The 20408-nt window shown below is 41.9% G+C and overlaps 2 protein-coding genes across 3 annotated transcripts in view; both read left to right on the plus strand.

The window, feature by feature from the left end:
* The window catches only part of LOC147358564 (olfactory receptor 4B1-like), a 62601-nt gene extending 50982 nt beyond the window's left edge, over positions 1 to 11619 (plus strand). The window contains exons 1-2 of one of the 2 annotated variants that reach the window (XM_086341698.1): positions 10629 to 10817; positions 10927 to 11619. In XM_086341698.1, coding sequence (XP_086197824.1) covers positions 11015 to 11599 — 585 coding nt within the window. In that variant the 5' untranslated portion in view covers positions 10629 to 10817; positions 10927 to 11014 and the 3' untranslated portion in view covers positions 11600 to 11619. Of the gene's footprint in view, positions 1 to 10628 lie in introns of those variants that run through there. The other variant, XM_086341697.1, reaches the window with a different exon arrangement.
* Positions 11620 to 18746: 7127 nt separating this feature from the next.
* LOC147358567 (olfactory receptor 4X2-like) lies at positions 18747 to 20134 on the plus strand. The gene has a single exon (XM_086341701.1). It carries the CDS (start codon positions 18750 to 18752, stop codon positions 19677 to 19679), a length of 930 nt encoding a protein of 309 aa, XP_086197827.1. The 5' UTR covers positions 18747 to 18749; the 3' UTR covers positions 19680 to 20134.
* Positions 20135 to 20408: the final 274 nt, after the last annotated feature.

Raw genomic sequence — 20408 nt, forward strand, 5'->3', positions numbered from 1 at the left:
GAATATATGTTATGCAGCTGATGCTCCATATCTGTGAGGTCCAGTATGGTAGTGGCTGCTGAACTATAGAGATATGGTTAGTGAGACCAAAGAACTGAATTTTAAATGTTATTAATTTTAACAGTTTAATTGAAAAAGCTAAATGTGGCTTGTGGATATGATATTAGACAGTACAGCTCTAGTATTAAATTTGTATTTTAGGAGACCATAAAGGGGAATAGGGGAGGATAAGCTGATACCTTTCTATTTAGGAGCTGTTTCAAAAGCTGTTTGAAACACTTTTGCTTTCATTTTGTTCAACAGAAATATGACACATGGTCACCCTTAATTACAAGGGAGGCTAGAATGTATAACCTTTTTTTTTTCTATGTGAAATTGTGTTCTGTTAAAAAAATCAAGGTTTTATTGTGTTCTTCTCCTAAAGAAGAAAGGGAGAATGGATGTAAGGATTGGCATATTGTCTGAGGCATTCTATTATATGTGTATACAGTTTGTTTTGTAATTTCAAAACCTGTGGGATGCAACAAAAGGAATTCTAAGAGGGACGTTCATAACAATAGATGCCTACATCAAGAAGCAAGAAAGATCTCAAATAGAAAACCCAACCCTATACCTAAAGAAACTAGAAGAAGAAGAACAAATTAAGCCCAGAATTAGTAAAAGGAATGAAATAAGAATGAGCAGAAATAAGTGACTGGAGACTAAGAGGGGAATAGAAAACATTAATGAAACTAAGAGCTGTTTCTTTTCTCAAAAGATAAACAAAACCAAAAATCCTTTAGCTAAACTCACCAAGAAAATAAAGAGGACACAAATAAGTAAAAGAAATCAAAGAGGAGATATTACCTCATTACCACATTCTGTGATATTAACTAATAGGATCATAATAGATGACTATAAGCTATATACTACTATAGTTTATAGTTTATACTATAAACTACTATAATATAAATTATATTTTAACAAACTTCTAGGATAATCTAGAAGAAATGAATAGATTCTAAGAAATATACAGCCTAACAGACTGAATTGGTAAGAATTTAGTCTGGTAAGAAACCTGAACAGACAGATTACCAGTTGGAAGGCGAAGTTTGTGATCAACAACTTCCCCAAACAAACAAAAGTCTGGGACCAGGTGACTTCACTGGTAGATTTTGCCTAACATTTAAGAAACTAGATGTATTCTTTTTAATGGCTGAGTAATACTCCATTGTGTATATGTACCACAGCTTTCTTATCCATTCATCTGCTGATGGGCATCTAGGTTGCTTCCATGTCCTGGCTATTATAAACAGTGCTGCAATGAACATTGGGGTACACGTGTCTCTTTCCCTTCTGGTTTCCTCAGTGTGTATGCCCAGCAGTGGGATTGCTGGATCATAAGGCAGTTCTATTTCCAGTTTTTTAAGGAATCTCCTATACAGAGTGAAGTAAACCAGGAAGAAAAACACCAATACAGTATACTAACGCATATATATGGAATTTAGAAAGATGGTAACAATAACCCTGTGTACGAGACAGCAGAAGAGACACTGATGTATAGATCAGTCTTATGGACTCTGTGGGAGAGGGAGAGGGTGGGGAGATTTGGGAGAATGGCACTGAAACATGTATAATATCATGTATGAAACGAGTCGCCAGTCCAGGTTTGATGCACGATACTGGATGCTTGGGGCTGGTGCACTGGGACGACCCAGAGGGAGGGTATGGGGAGGGATGAGGGAGGAGGGTTCAGGATGGGGAACACAGGTATACCTGTGGCGGATTCATTTCGATATTTGGCAAAACTAATACAATACTGTAAAGTTTAAAAATAAAATAAAAAAAAGAAACTAGATGACTTTTATACACAAAAATAACTCAAAATGGATTTCAAACTAGAAAGCCTATGTGGATCAAAGGAAACCATAAACAAAAAGGCAATCACTGAATGAGAGAAAATGTTTGCAGATCATATATCTGATAAGGTGTTAATTCCAAAATATATCAAGAATTCATATAACTCAGTAGCAAACCCCCAAACAATTAGATTAAAAATGGATCAGTTCAGTTCAGTTCACTTCAGTCGCTCAGTTGTGTCCAACTCTTTGCGACCCCATGAATTGCAGCACACCAGGCCTCCCTGTCCATCACCATCTCCTGGAGTTCACCCAAACTCACGTCCATCGAGTCAGCGATGCCATCCAGCCATCTCATCGTCTGTCGTCCCCTTTTCCTCTTGCCCCCAATCCCTCCCACCATCAGAGTATGATCTGATTACACATCGCCCCCCCCCCCCCCGCAAAGAAAACATACAAATGGTCAACAGGTACATGAAGGGATGCTCAACATAACTAATTATCGAGGAAATGCCAATCAAAACTATCATGAGCTATTCCTTACACATTTTATAAAAAAAAATGACAAGAAAAAAAACATCAGTAAGAATGCAAAAACAAGTGAACCTTTGTACACTGTTGGTGGTAAATGGTTACTGCCATTATGGAAAATAGTATAGAGGTTCCTCAGAAAATTAAAAAGAAAGCTACCATATGATCCAGCAATTTCAATTGTGGATATTTATCTGAAGGAAACCAAGCATTAACTCAAAAATATACATACACCTCAATGTTCATTGCAGAATTATTCACAAGAACTAATACACAGAGGTGACTTAAGTGTCTGTTGATGAGTGAGTGGATACAGAAAATGTGGTAGATGTATCAGTTCAATTCAGTCACTCAGTCGTGTCCGACTCTTTGCGACCCCATGAATCGCAGCACGCCAGGCCTCCCTGTCCATCACCAACTCCCAGAGTTCACTGAGACTCACGTCCATCGAGTCAGTGATGCCATCCAGCCATCTCATCCTCTGTCGTCCCCTTCTCCTCCTGACCCCAATCCCTCCCAGCATCAGAGTCTTTTCCAATGAGTCAACTCTTCGCATGAGGTGGCCATGTATACAATGGGATATTATTCAGCTGTAAAAAGGAAGGAAATCTTGCCATTTGTAATAATGTGGATGGACCTAAAGGACATTATGCTAAATGAAATAAATCAGACAGAAGATGACAAATATCATATGATCTCATTTGTATGTGGAATCTAAAAACGAACGAACCAGTGAACCAACCAACCAACCAAAGAACTGAATTCATAGATAGAGAAAACAGATTGGTGGTTGCCAGAGGCATTGGGTAGCGGGTAGGTTTTTCCCACTGAAGGATTTTATTCTAGCTGCAGATTTTTTTCCCCTTTGTCTCTTTTCAGGGGCTTTTTCCTTATTCATCTTCTAGATGCCACTTTGTCTAACCACCATCCTGGACTCATTCTTCTTTACTCTGCCTCGTGAACATGTCCAGATCCACACTCTGAATCTGCTTCCATGCATTTCTTACAGTAACTCCAATCTCAATAATGGTAACTCCATTTTCCTCGCTCAAATCTACCTTTCAGGTATCCTTGAATTGTCTCTCTCCTCTCATCAAAACCTCAGCAAATCTTCTATCTTTAGGATGTCTAGACTCTGACCACTTCCTAAAACCTTCAGTGCTACCATCCTGGTAAAGACAAGCAACTATTGGCTGGATTATTGCAACTGATATTCACTTAATTGGTTTCCTTATATTTCCCACTTCCCCTTGCTGGGAATATGACAGATATAACTGCTTTGAGTTAGGGACGATGTTTCCTCATGGCCAAATCTTTAGCACCCATGCTTGACACATTAAAGGGCACAATGCTATTTCTTGAATAAATGCATGAATGAAGGGATGGATGAATGACATCTCTTGCTGAGGAAATTCTTACTCTATTACATTATTATCACTGTTATTGGAGAGGCTGAAACACAAGAAGTCAAAGTGGCTTATATGTGTGTGTTAGTCGCTCAGTTGTGTCCGATTCTTTGCAACCCCACAGACTGTAGCCCTACAGGCTCCTCTGTCCATGGGATCCTCCAGGCAAGAAAACTGGAGTGGCTTGCCATTCCCTTCTCCAAGTGGCTTATATAGACATGTTAGTATTGGAAGGTACAGTGGGGATAATCTAGCCAATTCTGTCATTTTACTTAGAAGTGGAAACAGGGAGAGTGAGAGGTTGAAGGTGAAATGACCTGGTTAAGATAGAAGTGAGTCAGTTACTGAATGTCAGCCAGTGCCCAGCTGTCCTGGTTCCCTGGCCAGTCCTCACTGTTCCTGTATTCAGTTGTCCTTTTCATTCTCAGCAGTTCAGTCTGGAAAAGTATTCCCCTGATGTCTTACCTTCAGCTTTTTTCTTTTATTACTTTGTTTTTGGGTACAAACTTTACGGACATCTCCTTAAGCTAATTGAAAAGATTTTGAATCTCTCCTAAGTCAAGGTTAGTTGACAAAGTTTCACCTGAGAGAAAGGAAATTCCATGGGGAAGTTGTTCCCTTGACTAGAGTGTGTGGATTAATTTATTTAAAGGATCTTAACTTATGCAAGGAACTAATTACAGCCATTGGGGTTTTGGTGGGTGTGTAAGTTCATGAAAACCAAGGTCTTAAAATCTCTTTTCTGCTTTCTGTGGCATTTGTTTATTTCCTAGCTATTATAAATCAACTCTGATCCAGATCCCCTGAATTTTCCTTTTTTTTTTTGGTGATTCATCTTAGACATCATCTGCTTTGTGTTCTAAAAGCTCCCAGGGACACTGGTGCTTTTCTTCAGGGCAAGATTTGATCCTTGAGTAGCAGTAATAACCACCCTCCAGTCCTCAGTGCAGAAAGAATACTGATTTCTGAATTAGGTACCTGAGAAATAACTGGTGTGCAGCTTGGGAATCCAATTACCCTCTCTCTGCCTCATTCATCTCATCTATAAACAGAAGAGATTAGAGTAAAAGGTCTCTAAATGTTTTCAACTCTAGTCAGAGTGACTGAGCTGGGTATGAACTGAACTTTGTTCAGGGAGACTTGAGTGAAAAAGCGACTGAGCTGATGGTATTAGCAAAGGCACCTATCTTGTCAGGATTTAGGATTCCAAGGGGGGATTTCAAGTCTCTATCCTATTCTAGTTTCTCCAAACCAGATCATCTCCTTGAGTAATGATCGATTCTAGCAGAGTGGCCAACTTCATGATGACTTGGATGTGCTCAGCTGCATTTGAGATCCATCTGACTCAATTCTTTGTTCTGAGATAGAACTAACTACACCAGCTATTTTGACTCAAAGGTAGGTGATATGACTGGAAGTGCAGAGTCTCTAAACAGCCATAGGATGTTGGGTGAGTCAGTCTCTCTCTTAGAGCCTCAGTGTTCATTTGCTAAATGAGCTCCGTTCAGCCCAGTCGCTCAGTTGTGTCCGACTCTTTGTGACCCCAGGGACTGCAGCACGCCAGGCCTCCCTGTCCATCACCAACTCCCAGAGCTTACTCGAAATAAGCTGGTTGGATTTAAAGTATTTGCTTTTTTTGGTGGGGGTGGTGAATTCAATTTATTTAATTTACTTTTATTGTGGTAAATTATACAAAACATAAATTTGATGAATTTTAAGTCCTTTACAATTTTGGGATTCTGTGAGGTACCATTTGGGAATTATGAAGTGGAAAACTGTGATTGGGATGGAGCTTCCATTGCCTCACTCTGCGATCAGCCCCATTGGCACATGAAGATTCCTATTATATCTCCTTTGGGCATTGTCTCCATTCTATCATTACGCTCTGGTCCAGAGTACAGCAGTTTACCTGATGTAGAGTCTATGTGTTCAAAGACGGATTTGGGCTTTTATATGCTGATCACTCCTCCCACCCCCCATGCTTCCAGGTGAGGCAACACTGTGTTCAGAGAGGAGGCATGTTTTACCAGCTCAGTGGGGGAGATGGTGGAGGTGGCTGAAGGGTGGGTAGCAGAGACAGGAATAGATACTGAAAGGCAAAGATGACAGAAAAGGAAAACGTAGTTTTCCAAGTTAACAGTTATCCCTTCTACTAAGGATGAAGACTGGAAAAACTGGACTCTCGTTGATTTTTCTCTTATCTCTGAGTGAGCTCTCAGATTGGCCCTAGAATACTGTTCTTAGTTTCTCTAGTGAATCAAAAAACATTGAGTTCATACTCAAACAATAAACATTTGTGTTGGGGAATCAATATACATTGGATTTCTTATAGAAGAAAACATTTAATTTTAACACTTCAGTATGTGTTTATGTGTCTAGAAATTGTATAGGGTAGGGATGAAAGAACGTATGATCTGGAGTTAAATTGCTTGGGTTGAAATCCTGGCTCCACTGCTGTGTAAACTTAGGTCAGTGAATTCACTTACCTGTGCTTCTTTTTTTTCCCCTTATATGTGAAAAATGGAGTGATAAAAATATGCACATCACGGGTTTGTTCTGGAAATTGAGTTAATTAACATATATAGAATAAAAAGCCCAAACACAAACAGACTAGTAGATACGGAGAACAAAATGCTGGTTGCCAGAGGGGAAGGGTGTTGGGGCAAGGATGAAACAGGTGAAAGGGATTAAGAGATACAGACTTCTAGCTACAAAATAAACAAGGCGTAGGCATGTAATGTGTACATAGGGAATATAATAAGTAATATTGTGACAACTTTGTATGGTGACTGATGGTAACTGTTCTTACTGTATATTGAGTCACTATATTGTATACCTAAAACCAATACAATATTGTATGTTAATTGCAACTAAAAAAAACCTGTGACATATGATGTCATTGAAATACTAGCTATTATTGTCAACCAAGATGCAATTAATAATAAAAATATAATAAAAACATTAAACAGATAATTTTGAATACTAGGATATGTATTTCTTGGTAGAGATAAAGAAACAGTATTATAAAGAATCTATTAAGTGCTAAAAAAAAGCAGTACGATGAACTACTTACTGTAAGAGTGCAAAGGTAAGACTATATTATTTCTACAGTAATCAGATTCTTCGTGCAATCTAAAAAGAAGGGAATACTAAACACTGTGAAGGAAGAAAGGACATTTTGGATTAGGAAATAGCTGTATAATGTTCATTTTGGGGATGACAGTTGCAGAAATAGGCAATGGCCAGTTCAAGAAGAACCTGGAATCCATGCTAAGAATATTGGAATTTGTGCTGTAGACAATACGGAGGTGTTGATATATTTTAGGTAGAGTAGTAGCCTGATTTGCTATGCATTTAATATAAATCACCAAACTATTCTTTCAGTGCTTAGAGAAGATACATATGAGTTGGAGTGTTAATCATGAGAGGGCTTCCCAGTGGCTCAATGGTAAAGAATCTGCCTGCCAATGCAAGAGATGCAGAGACTTGGCTTCCATCTCTAGGTTAGGAAGATCCCTTGGAGGAGGGCATGGCAACTCAATGCAGTATTCTTGCCTGGAAAATCCCATAGACAGAGGAATCTGGAAGGCTACAGTCCATGAGGTCACAAAGAGTCGGACATGACTGAATGAGCATACACACACACATATTTCACAAGATTCATTGAATGCACAGGACTGGAATTAGGGTTAGAAGGTGGATAGGATTGAAAGGGAAAAGGAGAGGGCATTTTGGATGAAGGCGGCTCCATGGTGGGAATGAACAGTGTGGGCTTGTGGGAGGAGAGGACCCTGAGTTGAATAGAGGTGAGTTGAAGTTTAGTTGGCTAAGAAGGTGATGGTTGAGATGGCTCAGTCTGTGAAAGACTTTGAAAGTGAGCCAGAGGCGTCCAGGGTTTTCCCTGGTTATTTCCAAGCAGTGGACGATCTGAGGAAGGAAGGGTCCAGGAAACAATCTTCTGGCTGTAATCTGCAGGGTGGATGGAGTGGGAGGTTGTAGAGACTAAGAGGCTTTGCTGACTTAGGCATCAGCAACAGCAGGTGTGAAGGTGAGGGTGGCAAGTTTGGAGAGAAAGTGCACAGGAGAGATGATTAAAGATAAAATTAACGGACTGTGGTGACTGACTGGATATGGGAATGAGAGGCACGAATCACATATGACCTCAAAGCTACAAGCCTGGGCATCTTGGAGGCTGCTGGTGTCATCACAGTTGCTGGAAGGTCTCCTGTTATTCCATAGCTCAGTCTGACCAGCTTCAGTCTATCACTGTCCCAATCTTTTCCTTTGTTTCAAGTGAGGATGTGGTAAAAGGAGATTTTTGCGATGTCTCACAATCTTATCTTTTAACCACTCAGCGACTGGATTTTCCAAGGTGTTGTGATGCTGACAGGTATTCCTGATTCTGAGAGCCTCGTGTCCACCACACTGTTACCGATGGAAAGGGCACCGTGCTATGATGAATTTATCAATGTTGCTTGCATTTGGTCATGAGTACCAATGTTGTTTCTATACTGCGTGCATCAATATCTTCCAGGAAACTGTCTCTTGACTAGGAAATTTCTTTTTGTTTCCATAAGTGACTGAGCCCCCCCTCCCTTTTTTAACCTCTGCAGAAGAAGTTTAGAGTAGTCATACAAATGACAAAGAAAAATTTCATTGGATTTTAATTGAGGTTGCCTAAATTTGTATATAAAGTTAGGGATAGTCAAATTTATTATGTTAACTTTTATTATTTAAATATAATATGTAAGAATTTGGGGAGATGGATATGTTTTCCATTTGAAATATATATTTTCTTGTGTTCTTGTGGTAGTTTTATGGTTTTCTCTGCATAATTGTATTACATTTTAAAGTACTTAATATTTTTCCCTTGGCTATCATAAAAAGAATATTTTTGAGCTGTGTTTTAATTGGTAATTGTATTTTAAAATTTTTTGTTGTGTTAGCGATGTTCAGATTTATGTATGCATTTATTTACTTTTATTTATCAATTTCTTAGGTTTACGTATTAGGAGGTTTTGCTTGCAAGAAACAGAAACCCATTAAACTAGCCTAAGCAGAGAGGAGAATTTACTTGAGGAATAAGGGGCATTCTCAGGTACACAGGACTGAATTAGGAATGGAAAAGTCAAGGATCATGGATGCTTTCTGCCATAATTTTTTTTTTCAGGTTTAGTGACTTTACATAATCCTAAAATTTTTTAAATATTAAAAACTTTAAAAATAGTAAAGAATCCAGTAAATATACAGTAAATATATTTACTGTATATTTAGTGTATATATTTCATATTTATAACTTGGTATTTGATGGTCATATACATAATGAAATGATGACAACTGTTAAGCCAATTAACATATTCATCTCCTCCTGTGGTTACTTTTGGTGTATGTGGGTGTCAGTGCAAAAACTTGTAATCTGCTCTCAGGAAATTTTGAAGTTCAGCGTACATCCTGGTGTGAGGAATTCTGACACTTATGACTTTGTTTCCATCTGTCTATATCGTTGACTTCTGTTTTCTCTGTTGGTTCTGGTCCTTATTGATCAGGTGCAGCTTTACTTTTCCAAAAGTGTATTTCTTGAAAATTTCAGTGTGAAATCAGAGATAAGGGGAAAAGCAATGGGTAAAATTTAAAGCAGAGAATCAAGGTCTTCATACTGTTTCTTCCTTATTTCTCATGGATCCTATGTGGTGAAAATATGCCTAACACGGCACCTTAATCTAGAGAGTATTGTTTTGAATCCGATGTTGGGATCCGTATTTCTCTTGTATTCTCTGAGGGAGTGTGTGTGTGTGTGTGTGTGTGTGTGACTTAGTAGTGTCTACTCTTTGTGACCCAGTGGACTGTAGACTGTCAGGCTCCTCTCTCCATGGAATTTTCCAGGCAAGAATACTGAAGTGGGTTGCCATTTCCTACTTCAGGGGATCTTTGAGACCCAGGAATCAAACCCATGTCTCTGGCATCGCTTACATTGGCAGGTGGGTTCTTTACTACTGTAGCACCCTGGAAGCCCATCTGAGGGTGTATAGATGTATAAAAGGTGCTCGGGTAAGTGTCTGCTCAGGGAAATAACTCGCAGAGAAATCTTCATCTTGTTATCATGTACTTTGCTGCTGGCTACCAACTGGGAACCGGGACAGGTGGTCTGGTCAGGCACAACAGTGCTCTCAGAGGACCAGCTCTGCGAGTTCAGGATCTGTGAGCCTTTTGAGCAGTGTGCCAAGAGTTGTGAGAGTGCAATGATGGAGACATACTACTGAGCGGAACTCTCTACAGTGTTTGAGCACTTGTTCTATAAGCTCAGTTATTAAAGCTGCAAGACTGGCGAAAGACTCTGACCTGAGTGAGCTGAGGATTAGACTGGAGTGAAGAAAACGATACAGAGGACCTTTTGGAAAGGGAAGGGTTAACAATGGGAAGATGGTTCCCTGAAGAGAAGATGAGGGACAGAAGGAATTCAGAATTTAGGAGTAGCAGTGTGTCATGGGGATTTCCCAATAAGACAGATCCATCAAAATGCAATGAAGATGGTAAAAATATAAGAGCTGAACTTGAATGACTCCCTAAATTCAGAATATCCTGTGGTGGGTTGGAAGAAGCCCTATGAATTCAACCTGATTCTGAGTCCTACAGTGGGCTATTTTCTGTGTGATCCTGGGTGAATAACCATTTCTCTGAGCCCTCATTTTCTAATATATAAACTATTGTTAGATTGGTCATATTTAATGCTCAATGAGCTCATATTGCCTAAATAAATGAGTTAATGATAAATTTTTGTTGTAAACTGATTTATGCTGTCCAACTTGTGATAAATGAGGTGAATTTGTTATGATCAGTGTTTATTTTATTGCAGACTTCTGATTATCTCCAGTCCAGTGCATATGAATCAACTCCATGGCAAGGACCAATAATGTGACTGAGTTAATTATCAGCGGTCTTTTCCAGGACCCAGAGGTGCAGAGAGTGTGCTTTGCGGTGTTTCTGCCCGTGTACTTGGCCACGGTGGTGGGCAATGGCCTCATTGTTCTGACGGTCAGAGTCGGTAAGAGCCTGCGTTCCCCCATGTACTTCTTCCTTAGTCACCTGTCGCTGGTGGAGATCAGTTACTCCTCTACTATTGTCCCTAAATTCATCACAGACTTACTTTCCAGGATTAAGACCATCTCCCTGGAGGGCTGTGTGGCTCAGATATTCTTCTTTCACTTCTTTGGGGTTACTGAGATCTTCCTGCTCACGGTGATGGCCTATGACCGCTATGTGGCCATCTGCAAGCCCCTTCACTACACAACCATCATGAGCCGGTCTCTGTGTCACCAACTGGTGGCTGCTTCCTGGCTGGGGGGGTTTGTTCACTCCATGGTTCAGATTATTATTACTCTCCAGTTATCCTTCTGTGGTCCCAATGTGATTGACCACTACTTCTGTGACCTCCATCCCTTGTTCAAGCTTGCCTGCACTGACACCTCTGTGGAGGGGGTCGTTGTGTTGGCCAACAGTGGATTATTCTCCGTCTTCTCCTTCCTCCTCTTGGTGTCCTCATACGTTGTCATCCTGGTTAACTTGAGGAACCATTCAGCAGAGGGGAGACGCAAAGCCCTCTCCACCTGTGCCTCTCACATCACGGTGGTCGTCCTGTTCTTTGGACCCGCCATCTTCCTCTACATGCGGCCCCCCTCCACCTTCACTGAGGACAAGCTGGTGGCCGTGTTCTACACGGTGGTCACCCCCATGCTGAACCCCATCATCTACACACTCAGAAATACAGAGGTGAAAATTGCCATGAGGAGGTTGTGGGGCAGGAAAGTAAACTCAGGATTGCAATAAAAATGAAAATATTAAAAAAATTAGTATGTATCAGTTCAGTTCAGTCGCTCAGTCATGTCCAACTCTTTGCGACCCCATGAATCGTAGCACGCCAGGCCTCCCTGTCCATCACCAACTCCCGGAGTTCACCCAGACTCACGACCATCGAGTCAGTGATGCCATCCAGCCATCTCATCCTCTGTCGTCCCCTTCTCCTTCTTCCCCCAATCCCTCCCAGCATCAGAGTCTTTTCCAATGAGTCAACTCTTCGCATGAGGTGGCCAAAGTACTGGAGTTTCAGCTTCAGCATCATTCCTTCCAAAGAACACCCAGGGCTGATCTCCTTCAGAATGGACTGGTTGGATCTCCTTGCAGTCCAAGGGACTCTCAAGAGTCTTCTCCAGCACCACAGTTCAAAAGCAGCAATTCTTCAGCATTCAGCTTTCTTCACAGTCCAACTCTCACCTCCATACATGACCACAGGAAAAACCATAGCCTTGACTAGATGGACCTTTTTTGGCAAAGTAATGTCTCTGCTTTTGAATATGCTATCTAGGTTGGTCGTAACTTTCCTTCCAAGGAGTAAGCGTTTTTTAATTTCATGGCTGCAGTCACCATCTGCAGTGATTTTGGAGCCCCAAAAAATAAAGTGTTAGGGTTAATATGTATAGGGTGACCAGATACGCATTCTGACTTTAGTGAATATAAGCAAGAGAGGAAAAGTTAACCTGTTCATGTTTTCTTGTTGTATTTTATTTTATTAGTTTTTACAACACTGCCCTATGATGATGAGAATTTAATTTTCCTTTTCCTTTAGACACCACCAGAAAATTCCAAACTTCCCTTGTACTTCAGTGCTGCCATCATTAAATCCAAATTCCCCACAGAATTCACGCTTGTAAATTTGTGTCAGCTTTCTTTTATTCTATCTTCATTGTCATTAAACAATAAAATATATAATTATTTAGGTACTCTAGATATGTGTGGTTCTTTAATTTCTATAAAGCTTATTTTATAAATAAAGATTTGTTGTTGGTGATTTAGTTGCTAAGTGGTGTCTGACTTTTTTGCAACTCCGTAGGCAATAGCCTGCCAGGCTCTTCTGTCCATGGGATTTCCCAGTCAAGAATACTGGAAAGGATTGCCATTTTCTTCTCCAGGGGGTCTTCCTGACCCAGGAATTGAAATCAGGTCACCTGCATTGGTAGGTGGATTCTTTACTGCCTACCCACCTGGCAAGCTCAAATGAAGATCTAGGTCCCACTAATAAATTTACCAAATGACTGAAAAAGCTTGTTTCCAAAATAGTATCTGACTTGTTCTGAGAATCCAACCAAGCTTGTCTGTCTATTTTGAGTGATGGCATAAAGGGACCCTTTTATCAGCCTATGTGGCCTCAGACTTCCCTGGCAATTCCAGAAGACCTTGGCTCCTGCTCTGTCTAAACCTATCTAAGCCTTCACTATCTAAGTCTGGTCAGAACCGGGCCTCAAAATTCTTTCAGATACCATTCTTTTCATAAAATCTGTGCCAGTTTCCTTGGGTTGGGAAGACTTAACTTCCTCTGAAAACTAATTGCCCTTTGCTTATATGAACAGCTTTTTGGGTATTTAAGCCTGTGTATTTTATACTATTTCTATTTCTGGATGTGTATACCTTGAAGTCTACTTGAGGGCTGAATATTACTTACCTTTATGCTCTACTTCAGTGTTAGCATAATTTTATGCACATACTATGTCCTCAGCAAAGTTGAATAAATGAATACAAAATTAAATAGATTAATGGATAACAGAATATGTGAATGGCATGTAAACTCTGGTGTCAAGGTTCATACACAGTGATGTGAAGAATAAAGAATGTCCTATGGCCTCAGCATCCAATTCTAAGCTTCAATTTCTAGAGTATACTTTTAAAATTATTTTCTTTGCATAGAAATGGTGAAATTTTCACTTGGCATTATAGAATCACTCCAATTAACAAACAATCCACATTTACCGTCTTAATGTTAACAGGTGTGCTATCATTCACTTTAGTTCAGTTCAGTCATTCAGTTGCATCCAGCTCTGTGACGCTGTGGACTGCAGCACGCCAGGCTTCCCTGTCCATCACCAACTCCCAGAGCTTACTCAAATTCATGTCCATTGAGCCGGTGATGCCATCCAACCATCTCATCCTCTGTCGTCCACTTCTCCTCCCGCCTTCAATCTTTCCCAGCATCAGGGTCTTTTCAAATGAGTCAGTTCTTCCCATCAGTCGGCATCAGTCCTTCCAATGGATATTCAGGACTGATTTCCTTTAGGATGGACTGGTTGGGTCTCCTAGATGTCCAAGGGACTCTCAAGAGTAGCACTGATGCTATCATTAGAGAGTAAAACTTGTTAATACGGTTGAATAATGATGACAGAAGAAATATTGCTTCAAGTCATGATTTGGGTGAGATTAAGATAGAATCGCCACTTTGTTAACTTTCTGTATGAAGCATCTGAGATTGTGTTTTCACCCAAAATATTTTTGATTTCTCATACACCATCTTTTCCCATCAAGACCTGAGTAGTTCATGTCATGTTGTGTTTTAGATAAGCTCCTTGTACTGCTTGGTATCAATCATAGCTCTTTCTGAGCTGTCCTTATTTAAATGCCTTCTCTTCTTTGGAGATCCATTAGGCAGAGTGCACAGATTTTAGGGAGGAACACCTGGACTTAAATTCCCAGCCTGTCATCTTCTACCTGTACAACATTGGCTTCATTCACTTTTTCTCTTGGTGTCAGCACCCTGGGATTTGTGGAAAGATTGTGGCATGTGGAGAGAGATTATAATTACATTTATTTATGGCTGTGCTGGGTCTTTATTGCTGGGCAGATTTTCTCTAGCTGTGGTGAGCAAAGCACCACTCTCTGCTTGCAGTGTTCGGGCTTCTCATTGCGGAAGCTTCTCTTGTTTCGGAGCATGGGCTCGAGTGCACGGGCTTCAGTGGTTGCATCGCGTGGGCTCCTCAGCTGCGGCTCCTGGGCTCTAGAGCACAGGCTAGTTGTGGTGCATGGGCTCAGTTTCTCTGTGCATGTGGGATCTTTCTGGATCAGGGATTGAATCTGGAAAGAGAAGATTATATTTTTGTATTATCCCTCCCTTTCAATGTGATAACATAGGAGTGCCCAGAAGGCTTTTCTAACTTCCTTGGTGCCCTCATCCCCTTAATATCATTCTAATATCTGAAATTCCCCAGTAGGAGCTTTGTTTCAGGGCAGTAGGGCTTTGCTAGAAGGGAAACTATTGTTAATCACTAATATGTTAATTTGGATAATTTTACAAGATGGTTTTCTTTTCTTTGTGGATGGTTGTGTCTGGCCACTGAAATACGGTTCAATCCAAATCCAGTCCATTGTCTGTTTTTGCTGGGAGCTAAGAATTGTTTTTACATATTAAATGTTTGAAAAAAAATCAAAGTAGGGTAATACGTTGTGATACATGAAACTTACACATAATTCAAATGTTAGTGACCACAAATAAGGTTTCACTGGACTATGGTTGTACCCAGTGTTTCACTTCTTATTTATGGCAGTCTTTGTGTTAGATTGCCGTGAGTGGCTGTGACACAGTGTGGTCCACATAGCCTAAAATACTTACCATGTAACCCTTTAGAGAAATTTGCCTGTCCCTGGACTTACCATGTAACCCTTTAGAGAAATTTGCCCGTCCCTGGCGTAAGCCATAATGATGTTTCTTACTTACTCAACAAGAAGTCGGGAGGTCAGCGGTCCCGGGGTTGTTTTGCTATTCCTATGATGCCCAAGCATCTGGCTGGTGCCCCTTTGATTCTGTAGTCTGTTCCGTCACGGCTGCTAGATGTGTATAGCAGCTCTTGGTGTTATCTGCTCCCATGCAGGGAGGGAGAGGTTCTCATTTTATTGTGGGAAATATTTCCCAGAAATTCCCCGGAGGAACTCTGGCTCCTATTGACTAGAACTAGGTCATATGTCTATGCCGAGATGCAGAGGAGGCTGGAATAGTAAGTAGTGAAAATAGGAATGGGATTATAATATTAGACCAAATATTGTGTTTCCTCTGAACTGGTCACACTGGTGTTCAATAATGCCAGAGTTCTTTCATTAAATAAGGGAAGTCTCCACAGGGAGTTTTGGTAGAGGGAACCCTGGGGGATAGTGATGTGGGCACAGTGAGGTTGTTAAAGGATTTGAGTCTGGTGCCAGAGTCTTCAACTGAAATTGAGTTTACCCTCTTAGAGACTGTGCAACCCCAAGTAAGTGACTAAAACCGTAATTCAGTTTCCTTAATTAGCATGAAAGTTTGGGCCAAGTGCAAGAAGCATTTTATTTTTTTGGCCATGCTACACAGCGTGTGGGATCTTAGTTCTCTAACCAGAGATTGAACCTGTGCCCCCTGCATTGGAAGCATGAAGTCTTACCCACTGGATCACCAGAGAAGTCCCAAGAACCATTTTCCTAGCAACACTGTTTTGCTGACAGCACACCCTGATTTTTTTCCCTGACGAATGATAAACGATTGAGGCCCTGGGATGTGAGTTCTTTTGTGAAATTTAAAACATCTCTTGTTACAAGAAATTTAGACCATATGCAGTTGTTATCATGGCATGGTTCCTAGACTCGCCTGTAGCAGATACCTAGTTTCAATAACGATCAATTTAGGAGAAATCTTGCTATGTCTCTATCAGGGTATCTCAATGGCAGCATTATTGAGATTTGGGTTCAGATACGTTTGGGAGGCTGTCCTGTTCATGTGGGATGTGTCCTGGAATCCCAGGCTTTGACCTATTAGATGCCAGTAGGAACATTTTCCACCCAAATTGTGACAAGGACAAGTGTCTTCAGATATTGCCAGATGTCCTCTTGGAGGAAAATTGCCCCCAGTTAAGAACCACTGATTTGTACCAGTTTCTCCTTCTATCTAAAATCAAGAGTGTTCCTGAAACGTCCCTGGTGGCCCAGTGGTTAAGAATCCACTTTCCTACGCTGCTGATGCGATTCCATCCCTGGTTGGGAACTAAGATCCTTCATGCCTGAGGGTGACTAAGCCCGGGGCCAAAACTGGAGAGAAGCCCAGGCACTGGAGATGGCCCACGTGCTGCAGGGGAAGATCTCGTGTGCCGCAGCTAAGGCCTGGCACAGCCAAGGAAGTAAATAAAAACAGGAAACACCCCAAATTCCCAAAACAAAACAAACAAAAAAAAACTAGTGTTCCTGTATGATCCTCGGGAAACCGAAATGAGGTAAAGTGAAGGGGCAGTCACCTTGGGATGCGTCTTGCTAACAGACACACAAAACAATTCAAGGTGAACCACCGGTGCTCACGGACACAGCTGGGAGGTATGGCAGCTGGATGCTGAAGTGCTTGGCAATGCCCGTTGCTCGGGGTGTGTGCTGCCTCTATAACACTCACTTGTTAAGACAAACGCTGCTATTTCCCCCTTTTATCATTTTCTGTAAAAGGAAAAATCCTCTTCAGGAGGCAGGTATCAGTGGAAAATAGTGGTGGTGTAAAGTGAACCTTTGACAAGTGGGGGGATGCCTGTAACCTCATCCAAACCAAAGGCCAGGAGAAGTGCCATCTGTTTTCTGACATACCACCCATATTCCTTGGACCCATCCTTTGAATGGTGTCTTGTCATGCGAAGTCACATGACTGAGTTCATGATAAGCAAAAGCTGGATCTAACTGACCTCTGCTTGGTATAGGGACCCACAGCCTAAGTGCCCTGTGAACACTGGGTGAAATTACTTTAATATATTCCCTACTGATTTCTGAAGTTATGTTACCTACAAGGAAGTTTGGGATGTTAGTACCCAGGTCCTGCTTCCCATGGGGCAGGTGCCTGATGAGAAAGGGGAAAGCACAGCTCTCTGGGGACCAATCTTCTCTCACTTGATCACCATGCCTTCCCCCTTGTATCCTTTAGCAGGGTGAATTCAAGGTTGAGCTGCCAGAATTATTCTTCTCTGTGGAACATGGAGAGACAAGAGTTCTGTGTTCTTCTTTTTAATCAGGTGGAGTAGACTTAGGCTTAGTAGAATCAGGCTTAGTCTTAACATCCTCAAGCCTAACGCTGGAAGGGGAACCAATTTCCCATCTGGCAACTCCTGAGCTGTATGAGCTCTGGTTGTGAGCTTGGCCTGACTGCTTTGAAATTGTACAACTCTGAAACCTGCAATAGGTGAGGGATATTCTTGGGGTGTTATTTGCCTGTCTGTGATCAGAGTAGAAAAAAGATCTGGGGTAAGACATCAAAGGCACAGAAACTCTGGGGTGAGTTTTGTTTTGTGAGCATGTGGTGATTACAATTCCACTTTGAAAGTAAAGGGGAATGCTACCAGGAAGGCCATGGTATTTTACAAAGCGCTCTCACATTGGTCTGGTCTTTGCCTGAGGCAAGCACTGCACTAGATGTGGGATTCAGGGATGGAGCAGATGTGGCCTTGGTCCTTGGCGACCTTTGTTCTTTCAGTATTTGCTGAACATCTGTGATGTACCAAATGCTGCGCTAGGAAGGCCAGGATGATCTGTATGCACTGTTCCTCCATCCTATGTCCATTCAGTGAGTGTGATTTTGTGCAGGTGCTTCAGTTAGCACTGGAGATGGAGTGTAGTAAGAAATAATACCTGCTCTACAAAGTTCAGTTTGGTGGGGCAGATGGTCACGTAAAACAATTACAGTAAATTCAATGTGTGTGTGCAAGCTAAGTCGCTTTAGTTGTGTCTTACTCTCTGTGACCCCATGGACTGTAGCCCACCAGGCTCCTCTGTCCATGGTATTCTCCAGGCAGGAACATGCTAGTGTGTTGCCATGCCCTCCTCCAGGGGATCTTCCCAACCCAGGGATCAAACCCACATCTCTTGCATCTCCCGCATTGGCAGGGTGATTCTTTACTACTAGTGCCATCCGGGAAGCCCTACAGTTCAATGTGCAAAGTGCTGTATTTCCAAAATGTTCTAAGAGAGGAGGGTCACTAAGCCTAGGGTTCTGTGGATTGCAGAGATGGATTTCCTATTTCTGAGAAGGTTCCAAGGTTGCAGAGTTTGAATGGTAGCATTTCAGGTATGCAAGGGCCTATGATATAATTCACTCCTTAAGGAAGGAGTCTTGTTTTGTATCATTTAAGATCACACACCCAAATTCCTGCCTCCTGGTGGCTACATCATGGCTAACACACACAATGTGACAGAATTCATTTTCCTGGGACTTTCTTCCAATCCAGAGGTGCAGAAAGTCTGCTTTGTGATGTTTCTGCTCCTGTACACAGCCATTGTGCTGGGGAATTTCCTCATCGTCCTCACTGTCATAAGCAGCAGAAGCCTTGGCTCCCCCATGTACTTCTTCCTGAGCTACCTGTCCTTTGCAGAGATCTGTTACGCCTCGACGACAGCCCCCAGACTCATCTCAGATCTGCTGGCTGAGAGGAAAGCCATACCTCTGTGGGGCTGCATGTCACAAGTTTTCTTTATCCACTTGTTTGGTGGCACTGAGATTTTCCTGCTCACTGTGATGGCCTATGACCGCTACGTGGCCATCTGCAAGCCCCTCAGCTACACCACCATCATTAGCCGGCAGGCATGTGCCCTCCTGGTGGGAGCAGCATGGGTGGGGGGCTTTGTACATTCCTTGGCCCAAATCCTTCTCATCTTCCGCTTGCCCTTCTGTGGCCCCAATGTGATCGACCACTATTTCTGTGATGTGCTTCCCCTGCTCAAACTTGCCTGCTCTGACACTGTCCTCATTGGTCTTCTGATCGTTGCCAACGGGGGGATCCTGTCTGTGATCAGCTTCGTGGTCCTCTTAGCCTCCTATGTGGTCATCTTGCTCCATCTGAGGACTCGGAGCTCCGCGGGGCGGCGCAAGGCCCTGTCCACCTGTGGGGCCCACATCACTGTGGTCACCTTGTTCTTTGGGCCCTGCATCTTCATCTATCTGAGACCTTCTACCACGCTGTCTGCGGACAAGACGGTGGCCGTGTTCTACACGGTGATCACCCCACTGCTGAACCCTGTCATCTACTCCCTGAGAAATGCTGAAGTGAAGAAGGCCATGAGGAGGCTGTGGGTCAGAGCAATGAAGCTAGAAGAGAGGTAGAGGCTGAGCCTTGGTCTTGATCCTCGGGCTTAGAACGATGCTAAGACCAGCATTTAAAAATCCTATTATAGAGGAAAATAAAAACAGAGAAATGCTAACAATAAACATTTTAATAAAAATATGTATATTGTTGCATTCATTAAAAATGTAAAAGATTATGTCTAAGTAGATGTAAAGACTGGAAGGAAATCTCCTCCATCTTTTCAGTAGTCAAAAAAAAAAAAAAAAATGATGCCTAGTCCAAACTGAAGGAGCAGAATGGGAAGAAGTTCAGTTCACAGGACTTGTTAGTTCTAGAGTATTCTAACTGGTTTCCATGCTAACACCTGTTGGGGTCCTTTAATGGACCGGGACCTGGTGGTCTGGAGGCGATGATAAGAAAGTGAAAGAAAGAAAGAGGCTAATATTCCCTGGTTTATGCAGAGAACCAATAAAGCCCTTGACACAGGACTTGCGTCTCTTATGAAGGCACCGGGCGCCCTCTTGATGGGGGTGAAGGCACAGGGCACCTTCTCGAGAGAGTCTGAGAAGCCCGGGCAGGAGAGTGAGCAATACAGGTCTCTGTGCTCCAGAGAATCAGCCAAGGAGGGAGAGAGAGAGAGAGAGAGAGAGAGAGAGAGAGAGAGAGAAAGACCCAAGCTCTAATGGAGTAAAGGTGCTTTATTAGCAGAAATGCAGGCTTATATATCTTTAGTAAGATGATTACTCAGCTATTACACAGGATGAAAT

This window comes from Bos grunniens, chromosome 15, assembly GCF_055505025.1.
Source record: "Bos grunniens cultivar Pamir isolate PY7600 chromosome 15, Bosgru_T2T1.0, whole genome shotgun sequence".
Classification (NCBI taxonomy): Eukaryota; Metazoa; Chordata; class Mammalia; order Artiodactyla; family Bovidae; genus Bos; species Bos grunniens.

Coding starts and splice junctions, on each gene's coding strand:
- LOC147358567 (XM_086341701.1), top strand. CDS start 18,750: ATGGCTAACACACACAATGTGACAGAATTCATTTTCCTGGGACTTTCT.